The 18,609-nt window shown below is 34.4% G+C and overlaps 1 protein-coding gene across 1 annotated transcript in view; it reads right to left on the bottom strand.

Annotated features, from left to right (window-relative positions):
• Window positions 1–18,009, bottom strand: part of LOC149807747 (uncharacterized) — a 45,156-nt gene extending 27,147 nt beyond the window's left edge. Inside the window, exons 1-3 of the mRNA XM_089969988.1 lie at window positions 17,910–18,009; window positions 8,207–8,299; window positions 2,318–2,534 (exon numbers count right to left, since the gene is read on the bottom strand). Coding sequence (XP_089826114.1) covers window positions 2,318–2,534; window positions 8,207–8,299; window positions 17,910–18,002 — 403 coding nt within the window. The 5' untranslated portion in view covers window positions 18,003–18,009. The remainder of the gene's footprint in view (window positions 1–2,317; window positions 2,535–8,206; window positions 8,300–17,909) is intronic.
• Between the last annotated feature and the right edge of the window lie 600 nt (window positions 18,010–18,609).

The following is an 18,609-nucleotide window of genomic DNA, read 5'->3' as shown; positions in this document are numbered from 1 at the left end:
TTCCACTGTGTGTGATACAACACTGTTAATACATTGTGGCACTACCATTTGAAGTTGAATTGCCATCGTTGTAAAAGATCTCCATGAATTTGTTTTAAAAACCATATCAGCAATTACCTGATATGTCCATTTCAGTATTTTCCATCATGTGAATCTCTGTTAGGCATTACCTACATTATATGAAATTTCGAATTTGTATTAATGTAGTGATATAAATTAAAGATACAGCATAAAATAATGATTGGAAAAAATAAATGTGTGTCGCAACATAATCGATGTGATCAATGCTGTGTCAATGAATATTGTTGGTTACATGCAGATTGTGTTCACTGATGTGGTGGAACTGTTTCATGTTTGGGGTGTGGAGTGTGTGTGTGATTTTGACTTTTAATGTAGCTTTATCAATTTTTCAGTTATATCGCTATGATGTCTGCAGTGTGACAGTTTATAGTGATGTCTAGCACTGGGGCATCATGCCGCATACATGTAGCATGATGACCCACCCAGTCACATTATCCTGACACCAGACCGACCAGTCCTAACACTAACATGGAAAGTATGGAAGAAAAAAGCATATAAAACAAGAAGTGAGGAAGAAGGAGCGACTGGAAGTGGTCTTGTTACTTGAGAAAGTGGTGTTATTACTCCATGTCCCAATAATGTCCTTGCCAATGTTGAATGATTAGAAATTTTGATTGGCAGAAAAAGAGCCAGTAATAATCAGAAATCATCAATGAAGAAGTCGATATTTGTCAGAGATTATCTACAGATGGTATCATAGACATTAATGTGTATCTGTCCCTCATTAATGAAATCGTTGATGATAATCGCAGCAATTAGATACAATGACTAAAATAAGATGATCATAAATAATGCTCAGTGTGGACTGATTATGGTCAGGGTGATAAATTTGTGACATACAAAGAGATCTACAGTGATGGACTCGGTGATGTTGTTCAGGGTCTATTTAGAAGGATAGCCCCAAAAGCAATATCTATTGCAAATAACTGGGAATGACCTTTCTTATGGCCGATGGGCACCCCACGAGGCTCTTTTTAGCTGACATTCTATCTGAATATTCTTGTGTGGGGTACCCTTCAGTAAGATTGAGAACTCACATCATGCTACTGTTTATTTTTGGAGGCTCCACAAATTCTTGCATAGACACCCCCTGAGCGAATCCCTAAACAAAACGAAATTTTAGAGATTCAGAGGGTTTCAACTTTATGCACACACCTCCCAATATCAAACCCTGGGGTGACTGCAAAACACTAATTTTGTTAAATGTGTATCATTCGCAATTCTGATACTTGATTGGAATCGCATGTCATGACATTCACAGTTGTAGGCGCTGTTTTCTGTATCTTTGTAGGAGGTGGGGTTAGCATCGTGTTGTCCCCCATAAAGCTGATCAAAGATTCCAAATTTGATCAAAGTGTTGTCTTTTGTTCATCAACACTTCCAGAATATGGCATAACATAAAAGCCAATGCTTCATCATGTGGGCATTTTGCATCAATAACTTGGTAAAATAAAGTGTCTGATGTACAAGCTATAGAGGTAATCTGGTTCCTGACAAACTCCAGATTTTAAAACATTGATCCAGACCAAACCTGGATAAGCCAATATCTAGATTTGACTAAAACAACTGCATTTCTGTATTTGTTGATATTGTTTTCTGAGTGGTAATGTAAGGATCATTTCAGTAAGCAGTATGGTAAAATTGCAATGGTCAGGAAGACTAATACAAATATGTCAAGCTGAACAAAAAGTTTGACCTCATCTTCAGTAGGTTTGTGTGATCAGCGACAAAGGATGTATCTCTAATAAGCTTCAGGAATATGTTCCAAAAATGGTTATTGCTGTTTAGTTTGGGTTTATACCATTTTCAGTGCAAGATAGGCTATACAAGATAGCCAGTATAAATAGTGCATGAAGAATTTGGAGGAAACCCTGGTAAGAACCACCGACCCAAAGGAAACTACTGGCAACTTTATCACACTGCACACTGGCCAATCCTGAGACTCAAAAACACTTGGATTGGTAAAGGCAAGTGCTTGAGATCACTTTGCTACCCAGGGCCCACTTACATAATTGGGCCATGTACATTGATTTTTATGATTGAGCACTGATGGAGTTACAAGTCTGACCCCATGGGCTAGACAAACCAGCAGGCAACCATAGCTTAACACTGACCACCAACTCTAATAACCTCAGCATCAAACTCTCCATCCCCCATGTCCACACCATCATACTCGTATGAATAACCACCCACCCCAACAGGCTAGACCAAAAATAAGCAGACAACCATAACTCACCATTGACCATCAACTCTAAGGCTTCAGCATCTACCTCCCCATCCCCTGTCCCAACACCACTGTCGTTGTGTTCAAAATCTTTCTGCAGACTCAGCAATTTGGCTTTATACAACTCATCATCAGTCTGAGTCTCTTTGTCTTTCGCAATGTTATCTTTATCTTCATAAATGTGATATGTCTTTTCCCTTCCAGATATTTTCTGTTTTACAGATTTGGGCTGAAAACATATATGTATATAATGACATAAAAGATATTCAAAACTTCATCTGCTTGGTTAACTCTATGATTTCTGAATAATTCTACAAACTGCACCTAGTTCTTGAATAATGTGTATTTCGGTTCATTGATGTACATGTATTAGATACAAAAGGAGATAATGTATGTTTCTACTACTTCAAGAGTTGTACAATATACATCTGCTAATTCAATACTAGAGCTGTGAATGGCTACTTGCCTGTTGATAATAACCTGGGTAATAAGATGAGTGCAACTTACAAAGCCCAAGCTGAGTATCAAGATAAGCATCTGCATATGACAGTAAGGCCAAGGAAACAGTCAGACAATATAGATGATGACTAGAAGATGAAAATTTATTATATGATGATGGAGGATTTCAGAACTTGATCGGACAATGAGTATGAATCATTCTGCGAGGCATACTTTTTAAAAGATGACATTAGGCAGTGACATTTATAAGATACTGTAAATTTAAAAAACGGGGACTTAGCTTACATTGTTTATTTTGTAAGACAGGTGGAATTACCATATTATGGGATATTGTGAATCAGATCATTCTGAACTATTTTTATTTCGTTATGTGACCTATAATTGAATTAATAGTTTATCATATAAATGGACTGAAAATGTAAAGGATTGTGGATTTTAGTGCATTTAATTACAACAAAGTATAAGTTGCTATTTTATTTGTGGCATTACACTCAATAAAACAAGTAGATTTTACAGTTATGTTGTTAATTTTCCCCATCTTCCGATCTACCTCTCCAGATGGCCATATTTATTTTTCCAAAATGCAGCTTTGACTCACAGACAAAAAGTCAGTCCTTCAGATGGATTTGACTTGCAAAATACACCCCAATGTATACACTAAATTCGACCAATGAAAAAATACACTTCTGCATGCCTTTCGTGCCAGTGTCAACTTACAACAAAGCAGTTCAGGTCTGAACACATTTTATAGTTTCCTGTTGAATGGCAAGAAAGTGCTCCAAGAAGCATGAACACTTTAATGCTTTGCAAAAATTAAATGTTATGGCATTTTGCTTATGAAGAGTTGTGCTTTGTTTAAATTATAGTCCCAAAAGATTTTTTTCTTTTAAATTCAGATAATTATTTTTAATATATAGCCTAAAGGATACCATAAGTTCAATTTTCTACAAAGTAACATTTTTTTCTCAAGCTATTTAGGAACCAGGTATATAAATTTTTTTATCAAGGCCACCACCCCACCATTTAAACAGTTGGTCCTTAAAACAATGGGATATATATTTGTTTTACCATTAGCTGACATTCTGTAATTGATCTAATACTTACAATTTTCAGTGAGTTTTATGTCTGAAATATGCTGATATGAAAATCCATTGTGTTACTTTGTCTCGCATTATATCTTTATTTGAAACATTTAGAACTTTGCTAAATATTTCTGCTTATGTGTCCATGAGAAAGAGATTGGACACAACTGACCTTTCTAAAATTTTCTCTAAGTGCCACCCACTCATTTACATAATAACATCTTTTCTAATGAATAAAAATTACCAAAATTATACTAACTAACCTCTTCAAAAGAAAATCTGCGCTGATATGGAGATACAGTTATTCCTGCTAAAAGTTGCTATATACTATTACTTCCTATATTTGGATCCTCTTACATTATGCAGCATTACATAATTAAAGCTAATAGCCACCCCCCCCCCCCCCGCCCGACCCAAGATTCAAAGCTAAATAAATGTGAATTTCTCAAGGGATGCACCGTTTCTCTCTGAAGCATCCCCATGAAGCACCATATTTTCCATCAGGACACTAACCTCTTTTTCATATTCTGGTCAGCCGTGACCTGATTACAGAATAGCTAATGGCTAGACTTAACATAAAATGGCAAGCTGTCAGTATGACTAATTAACAAAATTTTAATCTTTATCTTTGCAATTAACTTGTGAAAAGAACTGCCCCACTGACATGCTTAAAGAAACCATATTCTATTAAAAGTATATGTAAACCCTTGCAATAGATTGGCAAATAAATGATGCCTGATTCTGTTGCAATGGTGTTTAAAATAAAACTGGTGACAATAAGAACACAGATGCCAACAGTTCAGAATAATAAAATTTGAACATAGCAGAAGTACAGGTGCAACAGCATAATAAGCAGCGGTGGGGATGGGGGGGGGGGGGGGAATGTTGCAATCTGTTGTATTTGTTTATATTTGGCAATATAAAAGTCCTTGATGCAAATGCATGTTTAAGATATTTTATTTTTACTGACCCTAATACACTTTTGTTTAGCAACTGAACTGTATAAAAAATACCAAAATGCAAGGAAATCATTATTATAACATAAAACATGTCCATGAAGAATAAAATAATCTATTGTCCACTAGAATGCCAAAGAAACACACACTCAGAGAAATACCATCATCTCCTTCTGTTTCATAGTTATGCATTTAGTGCAGCAGGAAGATGCTCGGCCACACAACACACATCCTCTTTTGCCAATAAGTTATTAATTAGTTTTATTGTGTCTCTAAATCTGTTTGTCCAGTGCAAGTTATCTTTGCATTGGTCCTACACAATGTACAAAGTACAAATTTATCACCTGGTCTACATTGTATGATGCCGGGAAAATCTGGTACTTGGCAAGAAAATGTTTGTTTGTGCTTTCTCTCTTTTTGTTCTGGCTGCAAATCCAACCCAAGAGATGGCTACTTTACTCAGTGTGAACAACTGAACAAAACAATACAGACTTAAATTTGACCAATGAAAAGGCCAAAATTAAATAAAATTTGCCCGATACATGATATCATCATCTAAAGCTTGTGCGAATTCATCTAGATAATAGTTCTAATCTGCAGTCTCAAACTACATGTATTTAGGTACTGTGTATGTACACACCAAGATCTATTCATTCTTTCTACTTAGTACATGTTATATCCTAAGTTTATTTCTTTAGGTCAACTCTTAAGGCATTCAGTATTCATAGCTGCCAGCTCTCTAGGCTTGCAATTAGTGAAAAGAGGGAAAAGAATTAGTGAATTTGTTAATCGATCTTCAAGTCCAGGAATATTTGTTGGAACAAATGTTTAGCATGGTCTCCAGCTGATAAAGATTGACTGTATTCAACAAGAAAACTCAAAAACTATGCTTCAGCGTTGGTAGCTTGTAGGTCTTTTGTCGAGAGCTGAAATCTGCTGCGAGTTCTTAATTTTCCCAAACCTCTATTTGCTTTTTGCTACCAATGTGCTTCCTCACATCCTCTCTGCCACCATGCCCACTGCTAAAATTTGTGGCACACTGTGTGCAAAAAGCATGATGTATCTCGGTGTTTGATGCTTAATGCAAGGCAAATTTTGGGTATATTCCAAACAAAACTTCACTTTTTGTGCAATGCTTTTATTTGTCCTTGTTGGTGAAGATATTTTCAAGATGTGGTGCTGAATGGTAATTCAAATCAGTTTTTGCAGTGCATTCGCGGAGCAAAATTCTGGTTAGGCCCCAGATTTTCTCAAAAGCATTTGTAAAACAACTCTTTTACATATAAATTAAAATATGCTAAAATGCTTGCTACAGGGTTAACTGTACCAATCAACTACAGCTCCAGTAATATCATGACCAGCCGTACCAAACCGTATCGGCAACTGCTGATACCACGACTAGCGCTTAACAGGAAATAGGTTATTTTATTAAATATTTAAAATATTTGAGAACTGGGGGAATTTGTGATTTTTTTTTGCATGCGGCGTGAATCATTAAAAAAGTAGTGAAATTCACGCCAAAATTGCGAGGGTTGGCAGCTACGAGTACTGTCCGACAATTAACATATTTCTTTCAAAATTGGTTTTTATTTTTTTTGCACAAATATGGCTTGGTATATTTTTTTTCATTCCTTTTTTGTTTAATTTAATAATGGTAATTCACATTTATATATATGGTACAGTGTAATGCCAGGTATTTACTTGTGTAAGTTTCTTTGGTGGGAATTTCAATGTTATTTTACTCAAAGAGAAGACTACACGGATCATTCTTAGGGCTGAAACTAACTACTGACAATTTTATTGTCGGGTTTAAAAAAAAAAATCTTTATTACTGTTGTAGGGGAAAAAGAAATTATAAATGTAATTGTATAATATTTAAGCTTAACATTCTTTTACCAAAAAATATTTTCCTTGTAGTGTGATAATATAAATACACCACTCCCATGATAACTCGTGCCCTGATAACTTGTGATCCGCTTATAGCGCGGGGTCAGACTTTTAAACCAGAAAATACCCAAAAAATATATTCCTATTTTTTAACTTATGTCCATGAGCGTTTCTCTGGGAACCTAATTAAGTGCCTACCTTGTTTTGATACCAAACTAGTGGAAACATTTGTTGCATTGTTGCCCTAAATAAAAAGTGGGCCTCCTTTTCTATCATCACATTAATTATGTCATTTGAATCTAAAAAAGGAGGTGGAATAAACAAAAAATTTAAAAGACATACAAATCCTACATGCTTAAGAACCAGCGCCTCCCTCATGTCAGGTAACTCATTTCAACTGATCAATCAAACACTGTTATAAATGTTACTGTGTACGCAATCTAATTAAACTACCTTAAATTAACCTACTCAGTCATAACTGTGATTAAAGATAACAAGGCAACCAAGCAAAATGAGTACTTTGTAAAATAAAGTGCTTTGTTTCACAGATACGGACCATTGTGGGGAAAATGAATTTTAGAGAATTCCCGAATTCGCACATAGAGATATTCTCAAGGAGGACAAGAAGTTTCACTGTTACTTGCAATGAAATCACGACATCAATATTTTACTAATTGAACAATTCAAAAATTCAGTTTCGATGCAGACAATTGTTTATGAACTGATGAGTTTTTTTTTTTTGTAAAAAGGAATCTTGTTTGGATGTGTATCAACAGTTAGTCTGGTTCCTAACATCGAAGACTCATTGTTTAGAAAAACTTATTAAACACCACTCCGTGAACCAGACTAATCAACAAAAACAAAAAGACACGACATAATACATGAATGTTTTCAATCTTTCAGATATTGGACATTTTGAAAATAAATGTGATTTATACAGAATAGCAAAGAACTTCATCAGAAATAGCACTTTATTGACAATTCTTCTCAATGCGATTTTAAAACGAGGATTCTGTCAGGAAACAGCTCAGTTCCCCCCAACCTCGTGGTTCAATGGATGTCTTTTGTCTAGCTAATTTTTGGTAGGTCCCTTGGTAACTTGCGCCCTTGCTTATAGTGCAATGTTTTTGGACACTGATGTGCGCGAATTATGGAGGGAGAGGTGTAGCTAGGAATTCAAATCTGCTATCACTAAAATAATTAGCAGATGCTTTTCATTTTCCTTAATATCCTTTTGAAAGTGAGAGACACGTTTATGTGAAGGACTCTCGGATATAGACTGGGGACTCTTGAGTTCCATTAGTAGAGTCTAGGATTCCTCATCCTATAATTCTGTTAATCGCACTCACATTGGTAACAGGTAAGTAGATAAGTCCTAAATAAGGTTAATTGACATCCTGGATAGGTCTTTAACAATGTTTATCCAATGCATCAAATTCAGTCCTGAGCCAGGTGTTTAATGTGTGACTTGTAAATAATAACAACCAAGGCATAATATACAGTTGTCACAATATTACCTGATTTGACTTATCTATGCTTATGGGTTTCTTTCCAACAGGAACATTCTGAATGGGATGCAAAATCTTTCTTTCACCAGTGTATGTATCTCTCTGCAAATAAAAACCAAGAAATGCCATATAGACCTAAAAATGATCATTGGTTGTAATAATGAAGTAAAGAAAGCCCTGCAGTAAAAACCCTGACAATTTTTACAAAGTCATTAGCATGGTATCCTGCTCAACATTATTTTGCCAGTAGGACCAGGCAATAAAAAAAAATCACATTACTCTCTATCTGTGCCATGCAATATCCTAAGCTGTGTTCCTTCATGGTTATGAGATGCAATGTAGACATGTGCATTATCTAGAAAGAAAAAAAACCCCACACATCACAATACAAAGTAAATAAAATGATATGAGACTTCCACATGATGTACACGGTGATGCAAAAGTGTGATGTGATATGCCTCACAATACAGCAAATGTCGGAATGCAAGAATCAGTGTTGAACATTATTTACGTAATCAATTAAATAAAGGATTATGTGAAATATGAAATTGTAACTGTATTCAAATCCTGCAAACAAAAACATTATCAGTAATTTTAAATGATAAAAAATTCTGGAAAAGTAATAGCAAGTTATAATTACCTTAAGAGTACAATTACTATTTGTCATTGTTACAATTAGCAACTTACAATGGCACATTAGAGCAGAGGTAAGAAAAGGACAAAAAACAGAACTCTTTAAAATTTTAAAATTGTAGTAACTGCGAAGTATTAAACACTTGACTTCAAATACCAATATAGTATGTTCTGTAGCTTCAAAGGTATTTTATTTTTAAATTAATTATTACTGAGCATGAAGCGGTTAGCGAAATCATTCTTACAATAAATCAATACTACAGTTACAGATACATATAAATTCTTAATATAATTTAACTTTCCAAAACACAATATATTTTATCATTACATGTAATAATATATAATAAAAAGAATACAAAACTTTTTCAAATGCTTTGACATACAATTAAACTGTTTCTAAAATAAAACAAATCTAATGTCTTAAATCATTCAAATTATTCCACTGCAGGCTTTTAAAAAAATTCTTTAAAATGTAGCTCATAATTTCTCTTACGTATAGGTAAAGGGAGGCAAATGCTGTAAAGTCCTGAACCAAACTATTACCAAAGACTTAGCTGGTTTTACTTATACTGTAATCTTGGGCAGCGAGAAATGTGAGTTTGTTTCCATATAAGGGTATACTGGACTCACCCCTGTGCTTTGGAGTTAAGAAAAATTACAAGACCTTTTCAGCAGATTTATGAAAACATATGAACTTGTATGATAGCACCTTCCATTTTACCATAAACTGCCATAGAGTTTGACAGCGCTAGAATTCATAGTTCATGACATTTGTAACTGATGATGTTATGTCAAGATTTGCCTCAGGTAAAGAAAATGCTTCAAGCTTGTCTAAATCCCCCAAGTATACATATAAAGCATACCAATGACCAAATAAACGTAAAGACATTTTTATACCCATTCAAAATACCTTTATTTTTCAATAATGTTAATGAACTAAAACCACTGATGCAACGTGTTTGTTGTCGATTGTCTAGTGAATAAAAATCAGGTGACTTCTTATCTCCACCAACTTTGCATTTTGTTTTCCCGTATAGAAACCCACTAATAAAATAATTATCAACTACACTGTTGAATTTAATGACATTTTCTTTTTTCCTCCTTTCCTTATTTCCAGTTATGAATCAAGAAAAAAGTATCTAATATATTAAAATCAATAATTAAAAAAAAGATAAATATTTCTATTTTGGGACATTAACAGCTACATAATTTTAGAAAAAAAAATAGTATTAAACATTTCTAATCCAGTCATAAATGCATTGCATGCTGTTTGCATGATTTTCTGAATGGTAGAGAACTGCATCATTGTTTTGACCAAAAAGCTTTAACAAAAACATACGTAGATGTTAAGGAGGAGAAAATATTGATTCATATTAAGATTATTTATTGTTACACTCACCATTGTTGCCATTTCCTGTGATCATACATTTCTTTTCTCATCTCTACGATGGCCACAAATGGCTCTGTGATAAGCGGCTCCAAAATAGATGATGTAAACAAGGAAAGCAAAATGTGGTACTCATAAACTTCTTACGGAACCAATGTGGCAGCCTTGAATAGTTTTAAGTTTTGAATTTTGGTACATGTATAATGATGATTCCAAATATAAATGAACTTTCCATAAAACTTACACTGTTTATGAATTATACTACAATTTGTTCTTAAGGGGTCTGAAACTGATACTACAACTGCAACATATTTTTCTTCAATTATATACATCGTAAATGAACTTACTTCTTCTTTAACCATTAACACTGTTGATGTTTAGCTCCAGTTTAAATCCTCACAATATGAATCAGTGATCATTCTGGGCTTCACCAACGTTGCGAAATGCTTTTTTTTTCTCTATACTGGTGACAAAATATACCATCTGGCAATCTTTTTGGTGATAACAGTTTTGGCTGTTAAAAACTGAATATACACTAATACAGTCTTGGGTTTGGAGTTGAGAAATTCAAAGGCACGATGACAGGATGCTGCAAACTTGAATATAAAATTGCACTGGAATCTATTGTTACACAAATGAGTCTTTGGTTCATATTGACAATCAACCCTAACACAGAATTGTTATATCATAATCTGCTTATGCTGATGTCTAGCCTTGGTACGCTGTGCTGTAATATTACACAAATAGTCATACTACCTGACAAGCTACAATCGACCACCTCTGAAGGTGGCACAGGAATGACTACAATCCACCATATGATGGGAGTTTTCTTCCTTTTTGAAAAATGTACCAGAAAATATAGTTTTGCTGAAATTTTAATGAAAACCGAATACACCACTCCTTCGAAACCCACTTATAACATGGAGTTAGCGTGGCTCCCATCTTTTATACCAGAAAATATCCATAAAATTGATCCCTATTTGTTGAACTTGAAGAAAATTGCGATCAAAATTGGTAACGGAAACTTTGATGTATTGCCTGTTTTATCGTCGAAAATGGTAGATAGGACCTGGAAATTTTAATCAACACTTTCAAATATCAAATTTAAAAATAGGTCATAACATTTTTTTTCCAAACAACATTCCTAGTACACCGCAATTAATGATATTCAAGGAAATCTCATCAATGAAAATGTCACGCCGAGTGGAAGCAGTACTTAAATAAATACAAATTAAATAAATTTTTTTGTCAATTGAAATTTGTGCTTTAGTTCTATATTTTAGTTCCTTTTAAGTGTAATTGTCATAAATGCAACGTGTCCTCTTGTAATTAAACGTAAAATGCGTCAATCTACCGTAACAGCTATGTCTGCGAGGGTTTCTCTGAGAACCTAATTAAGTGCTGACGTTGTTTTGATAAATGACTTCCGAAAGTATTTGTTGTATTTTTGGACTGAATTAAAGGCTGGCCTCCTTTGCATTACCATGTTAATTATGTCTTTTGAATCAAATAAAGGAGGTGGAATAAAAGAAAAGTTAAAAGGCACGAAAATCCAACGAACATAAAATCTAGCGGCCCTGGTCGTTTGTCGGGTGAACTCACCTCATTTGATCAATCAAACACTTATAAATGTTATTGTGTATGTAAGACAAACTAACTTAAACTGACTCTTTCATAACTGTGATCAAAGATAAGGCAGCCAAGCGGAATGAATACTTCATTGTGGGCAAGCGAGTTTCAGAATTCTCAAACTGGCACATAGAGACATCTTCAAGGATGATAAGAAGTTTCATTATTACTTCCAATGAAATCACGACATCAATGTTGTACTAATTGAAAAATACAAAAATTGAGTTTCGATGTAGACGATTGTCTCATGAAAAAAATGTCACGTGTTTTGAAGAAAAAAAAAAAGGAATCTTGTTTGGTGGTGTATCAACAGTTAGTTTAGTTCCCTGCTCTGCGGACTCCCGATTTGGCAGGATAATATTAAACACCGCTAAGGGAACCAGACTCATGAAAACTAAAAGCAGTGATGTAATACACAGATTTTTTCATGTACACGTGATGGCTGTTGAAACCAGTTGGAATGATCTTTCATATGTTGGACATTTTGAAGAAAAAAAACGTTATTTAAACAGAATAACGAACAACTTCATTAGAAAAAGTGCATTATTAAAAATTATTATTGACGTGATTGTAAAATGAGGATTCAGTCAATAAACAGCCCAGTTCCCAAACGCCACCCCTCCTAAGGTTTTCTCGATGTCAAAATGATTTTTTTTCAATTAATGGAGGTCCCTTGGTAACTCATGCCTTGCTTATAGTGCGGTCTATGTTTGTGGACCCCGTTGTGCGCGAGTTATTGAGGGAGAGGTGTACCTCTAAAGTAATGATTATTCTGTATATATACTAAACAAATGAAAAATAAATGCTGTCTCCATTAGTCAGTTCTACAATTATTTGATGCCGCAGCAATAACAAGCAGGCATTTGCTTGGCCCTTCAAAGAGTACCTTTTGCGGTGCCTTCAATAACACACGAACCTTTATCAAAGCAAGCTGAATACCTTTGATGAAAGAAAGTCAGCAACAATCTTAAATAAAAGCACCCTTTCGTTTTTCATAGTGATAGGAACATATTTATTGTGCTGTGAAAGTGTCCTGTTTGTAAAAAAAAATAATCATGCTTACGATTACTACTTATGGGAGTTTAAAACCCCAATTGAAGTTCCAATATTTTCAAACAATAGATAACTGACCATCAAGTTAAATGAAGGTGGGCCATTTCGCAAGAATGTGAAACTATTTAACTATTTAATTTGATCACGTTTTCATTTTCCTATGAATAGCCTCATCCCCTTGGTAGTCTTTGCAACAGGGTGGTTGTTTCTGGCGGACCAAAATCTAGGCTAATTTAAGCACATGTACATGTAGCATATAAACAACTATACAACCACGTGCTTCTAGGATAATAAATATCAGAGTGAATTGTTTCAGGAAATGTGTTTGTTGACAATGAGATACAGATCAAACGTGGACTGCCATTTTTTTAATATATACAGGGGTCAAATCACTAGGCGAAGTGGGCAACTAAGTCACATAAAAAATGTAAAATTTGCCTTCTTCTGTTAGGAAAGCGAAAACAAGTTCGCCCTGTGATATTTTTTGAGGTACATTGACTAACCATACCTTCTGAGACGCCTCCTCACCTTAGCCAGGTTAGTTCTTGTGTTGTAGCGAAAGGTATTCATCAAGCCATCAGTAGCTAGGCCTAGTTTTGATATCAATTATGCTGACATGCACTTGCACATTCACAGGCATGTGTTTTGATAGCTGATTGATCATTAACCATTTCCCAAGTAAGTTAGCAACTACAGGCCCCTATCACTGCCTGAATTACTCATGTTATCCTTGATGATAAAAACAAACTTATGTTTTGAAACTTTAACAATATATGTATTATGTAAATAGCAACATTAAGAATAGACTGTGATCTGGATATTTTAACTGCCTCTTGTACACCATTTCATCAGAAAATAAGTTTGAAAGTATACTAGTAACAGGGAAATAATGGTGAACATTACTATGGCTGGGAAGTACCACTTTATTAGATTGTCTGTTTTTGCAAATCATCAGGCAAATATATTCAGAAAAATATACAATGCAATGAGACTGAGCAAAGCATACAGACATAATTTTGGTGTTCCATAATAAAAGCTGAATAAATGTTAATGGGGGGCCAAAAACGCATTTTACTCATAAAAAAACTGCTCCTGGTGAAACAAAAAACACCATTTTAAAAACTAATAAGCTTACCAAAAATGTTCAACTTTACTTAAATAATTTCACAATATTTAAAGTCACATGAATTTGTTATACTATACTATTGATGCTGAAGTTATTTCATGTGCATGTCAGTGTTCACATTGTAAATAAGTCATAATATTTTGTCAATTTTTGCAGCAAAAATATTTTACATGTATCTTTTCATAACATCTGTAAAGTAAACAGCCAAGTACATCAACTATATACAAATAATCCCATACATTCACTAGTCTTTTTCTCCAATGGACACAACCTGTTGATATGCCAGTCGAGCAATTTTTGCTGCTTTGGCAAAGACTTTTTTTGCTCAATGTGGAATTGTTTCTTTTCCTTCTCAATGAGAACCTTTTTCCTTTCAAGCTGGTACTTGTATTGGCGACATGCAGTGGACATATTCTGACAGAGGGCTACATCTGTTCTCTCGTGCAAGAAATCTTTCTTCTTATAGTAATTAATTGCAGTTTTTCCAGATGCCTTCTGAGGTTCGATTTTTCCTTGTGCAGCTTCTTTTGTAGGTGCTGTTCCAAACTCTTCCAACCACGATTACCGTAATTCAGATCTTTCTTGCAGAGGTCACAAAATGCCAGTCCTCTAGCGTTAAGTTTTCTTATAAACTGACCAACTAAATTTCCGTCAACTTTTCGCTCCAGCCATTCCCATTTCCATACGTTTTTTAAACCTTTATCTAAACTTTTTGTGTCATGCTCTCTCAACAACAAGGGATGAAATGTCTTGCTAGCATACTTCTTCTTTCATTGCCATAAGTTTCCATTACACGAAAATTCATTGGATGAATTTAAATCTTTGACCAATCAGAATACTCTTTATGAGAGTCCTGTGCTAACTAATATATGAAACAAATGATTTACAAGGGTCGTTGTGGAACGGGACTGGAAAGACCACTTTTTATTTAAAAAATGGATCAGAGATAATATAAAAAAACAGACTATATCAAGAAAAATCAAGTCTGAGCATAGGCATTTTGTCATTTAAGATTTAACTTTAAAATGCAAGTATATAGGTCAGAAACAGATGGGACAATGCTATGTTGTGGAATTCGCGAGAAGCGTTGTAAGGTCAAAGTTGTTTTCTGACTTGACTTGTATTTTTGAAAATACAACAAAAAGCTGTGAAGCAGATACTATTTAATCAATAACTAAAATTAATAAAAGTACATAGACAAAAAAATAAGCCATAAATTTGCAATCCTATCAATGGACTGTTGTAATGAAGATATATAAAGTTGAGTGATTACACATTCTGAAAACCCCTACTTCTAAAAGTAGATGCACTCACATCTGTGTTGATCTGGTTGGAAAGAAGGGTTTAGTTCCTATATCGACTAATGTATGCATTTTAGTGTCTTATGTATGAATATGTATTGTTATGTTTAATCCACAACAAAAAAATGAGGACAAACAGTGTGATCGGAAGACACGTGCATTTGCCCTTGTGTACAGAGGTTGTTTCAAATGCATTTAGAATCTTTGAAAGTGCCATTATTGTGAACTCTTAGAAAGCATATATATATATATAATAAATTCCAAAATATAAAAAAATTGATTAATGGTATTTGATTAAGCATTTTTACTAACTTGCAATTACAATAATGTAATCTGGTTACTCAGTTAAAAATTGTTTTTCTTATGGCCAAAATAACTCTACTTGAAAATAAAGTATTGCTTTAATCCAGTGTTAAATGCAAAATAAGTATTGGGAAATAGAGGGCATGTATGTGTGTGTGTGTGTGATTAGGATTATTTAATGTAGCTTTAACAATTTTTCAGTCATATCGCTACGATGTCTGCAGTGGGGCAGTTTACAGTGATATCTAGCACCGGGGCATCATGCTGCAGACATGTAGCATAATGTCCCACCTTGACACATTATCCCGACACCACGCCGACCAGTCCTAACACTAACCTCTTAATGCTGAGCGCCTAGCGAGGCAGCTGTTAGTACCAATTTTGTAAGTCTTTGGTATGACTTGGCCGGGGTTTGAACCTACGACCTTCTGCTTCCAAGGTGGATGCTCTAACCAGTAGGCTACCAGAGCGGTGAAATAGAGGGCATGATTCAAATAAGAGAACACACATTATATATATATATATATATATATATATATATATATTGCATTTTTTGCTTTGTGACCACTTCTTCCTGTTGAGCTCTCATTTCTCCCTGTTGGGTCAAAAAGGAGAAGTCACTTCTCCCTAAAATTCAAGTCTAGCTTGACCCCTGATATATGCATTTTAGTTGCATTTACTACCGAGAATTGAATGATATATGAATTTTCTTACATATGATCGAATACTTGAATTCATGGATTTTTCATATGCACATACATTATTGAACACATTGTGGAGTGTACTACAAAAATGTATTTTGTCAATATACAAGTGTATTTCAGACTAGTCTTTGTTTAATCAAAATCTCCAATTTTTTTCTCTCTGCGTAAATCCTAGTCACTGACTACAGGTTGTCTCGTAAAAATGTCACTTGTATGTGAAATTTCAATTTATTTTCAGCCCCCATTAACTAAACATCCACTTTTGTCGACAATATTACCTTGGTTCTGAGGATGTTGAGATAAATGGATAGAACTGTATTATGAAAATGGTGACATTTAAAAAAAAAATTGGCAATGTAATATTGAGGTTGGTGATGTTTTTGGCTACAACTTTTTTTTAAAGCCAGTGCCATCCCTGTGAATGCAGCGACACATGCTTCTTTTGTGTGTAAAATCTGAATGGCTAAACCAGTGGTCTTCGTTGTATTTGGCTGAATTTGTTTATAGAACAAAAAGGTCACTGACTGTGTTGCATTGTTATACGACTATAAATAACAAAAAAAAATTAAGCTAGAGGTCAAATTGTCTTGGGGTTGAAATGTCCGAGAGCCCCATGTCCTATATGTAAGACCTCGATGCTGATAGTTATATTTTGGGCATCTAGGTCTTACTGCCTAAAAAAACGGCAATATGTAGCGTGCTTTGATGTTGACTAAGACTGTAACGAACGTAAAATTTTCAGGAATATCTCACACAATTGGCAGCCAATAACAACGCTTTTCATCCAAATGAAGTCATACTGTTTTAATCAGACTTCACTTACCCGGGTGTTTTTTTTCTAATAAATTCAAATTCTCACAAAAGAAATGGACTTGTTTTCAAGTTTCTATGGCTTACATTTCAGTTGGCTTGAATGCGATGGAAGCCAGGAATGCCGAAAGCTGGTTAAGTTCAAGCATACTTAAAATTAATATTGAAGAAATTGTTTAGATAGCTTCATTTCGTTCAAGATTCTTATCATCCTTATAACCGATTTTGATATTCCCGGATTCCATTGCATTCCAGCCATTTTAAATGTAGACCATCGGAACTTGAAAACATATCCATTTGCTTCTGGGAATTTGAATTCAGTAGGAAAAAGACACCAGAGTAAGTAAAGTCCGACTAAAACATAGCTTTAATTTGTAGAAAGGCGCCGATATGGGCTGCCAAGTTTGAGATATTCATGAAAATCTGACTTGTCGTTCCGACGCTACACAGAACCGTTGTTTGGGAGGTAAGACCCAGACGCTCAAAAGAAAAATATCAGCGTCTAGGTCTAACAAGTTACATGTAGGACTACGAGAGTTCCAGGGATTTTTATGGCTAGGATAGTCAAATAATGAACTGCAATTGGTACAGGTATTTTCCGACATGGCTAGCTATGCTATAAATCTGACAAAAATGAAAGTGGTGAATGAGACTTACTCAACGTACACTCTTCCAAATTTGAAATTAGAGGGGACATCTAATGTGGTGTTTATACTTTTGTATGATATGTAGGAATGAGATTTGAAATATATAAAAGTTGAATAACCTCTGGTGTACTTGTGAACTGGAAAACATTGCCTTTCTGACCATCCATGGAAATATTTTCTGAACAAAAGTTAAAAATCCTTGAGGACGGCATTATAGAATCTCGCGCTATATTTCCGAATTGGGTATGCCTAAAGTGCGCTAAGTTACGAAAAGTTGCGAAAAGTACGAGAAGTTTAGAACAGTTACAAAACTTACAAAAAAGTTGGGGAAAATACAAACAATTATTATAAGCTAAGACGAGAAAAGTTGCCTTGAGTTGAGTATTTAAGCTTATTTGTTCCTAAATTTCGGTCGCTCAAAGTTACAACAAATTCATTTTCTCGACATTTTTTATTGGATTAAAACAAGTAAGTAACTTCAACGGTTTTCGTTATCTTCATTTGCATCAGTGTAAATACATATTTCGAAACAGCTATAAAAACTTGATTTTGGCATCGAAAAATGAAGATAAAACGGGTGGGAAAAGTGCCTCTAAAATCTTTATTTTGTAGATTTCTTTAAAAACGGCATACATATTTTAAATTTAAATATGAGTATTCATGTAAAATATTGTCTCTCGTTTTTATTTTGTATTCTTGTTTTGGTTTTAAATTTTCCTTTTCCTTCGGATGTTATTATTAATGGTAGTGATGTTTTTAATTTTACTGTTTTTCACGAGTGTCCATGCACCATGCGAATGAATGCAGTTTCCTTCCATA

Source organism: Sinohyriopsis cumingii, chromosome 1 (genome assembly GCF_028554795.1).
Source record: "Sinohyriopsis cumingii isolate HCF-2022 chromosome 1, ASM2855479v2, whole genome shotgun sequence".
NCBI classification, from domain to species: Eukaryota; Metazoa; Mollusca; class Bivalvia; order Unionida; family Unionidae; genus Sinohyriopsis; species Sinohyriopsis cumingii.
Note: the sequence above shows the minus strand (reverse complement) of the source record. Positions and strands in the feature narration are given on the sequence as shown.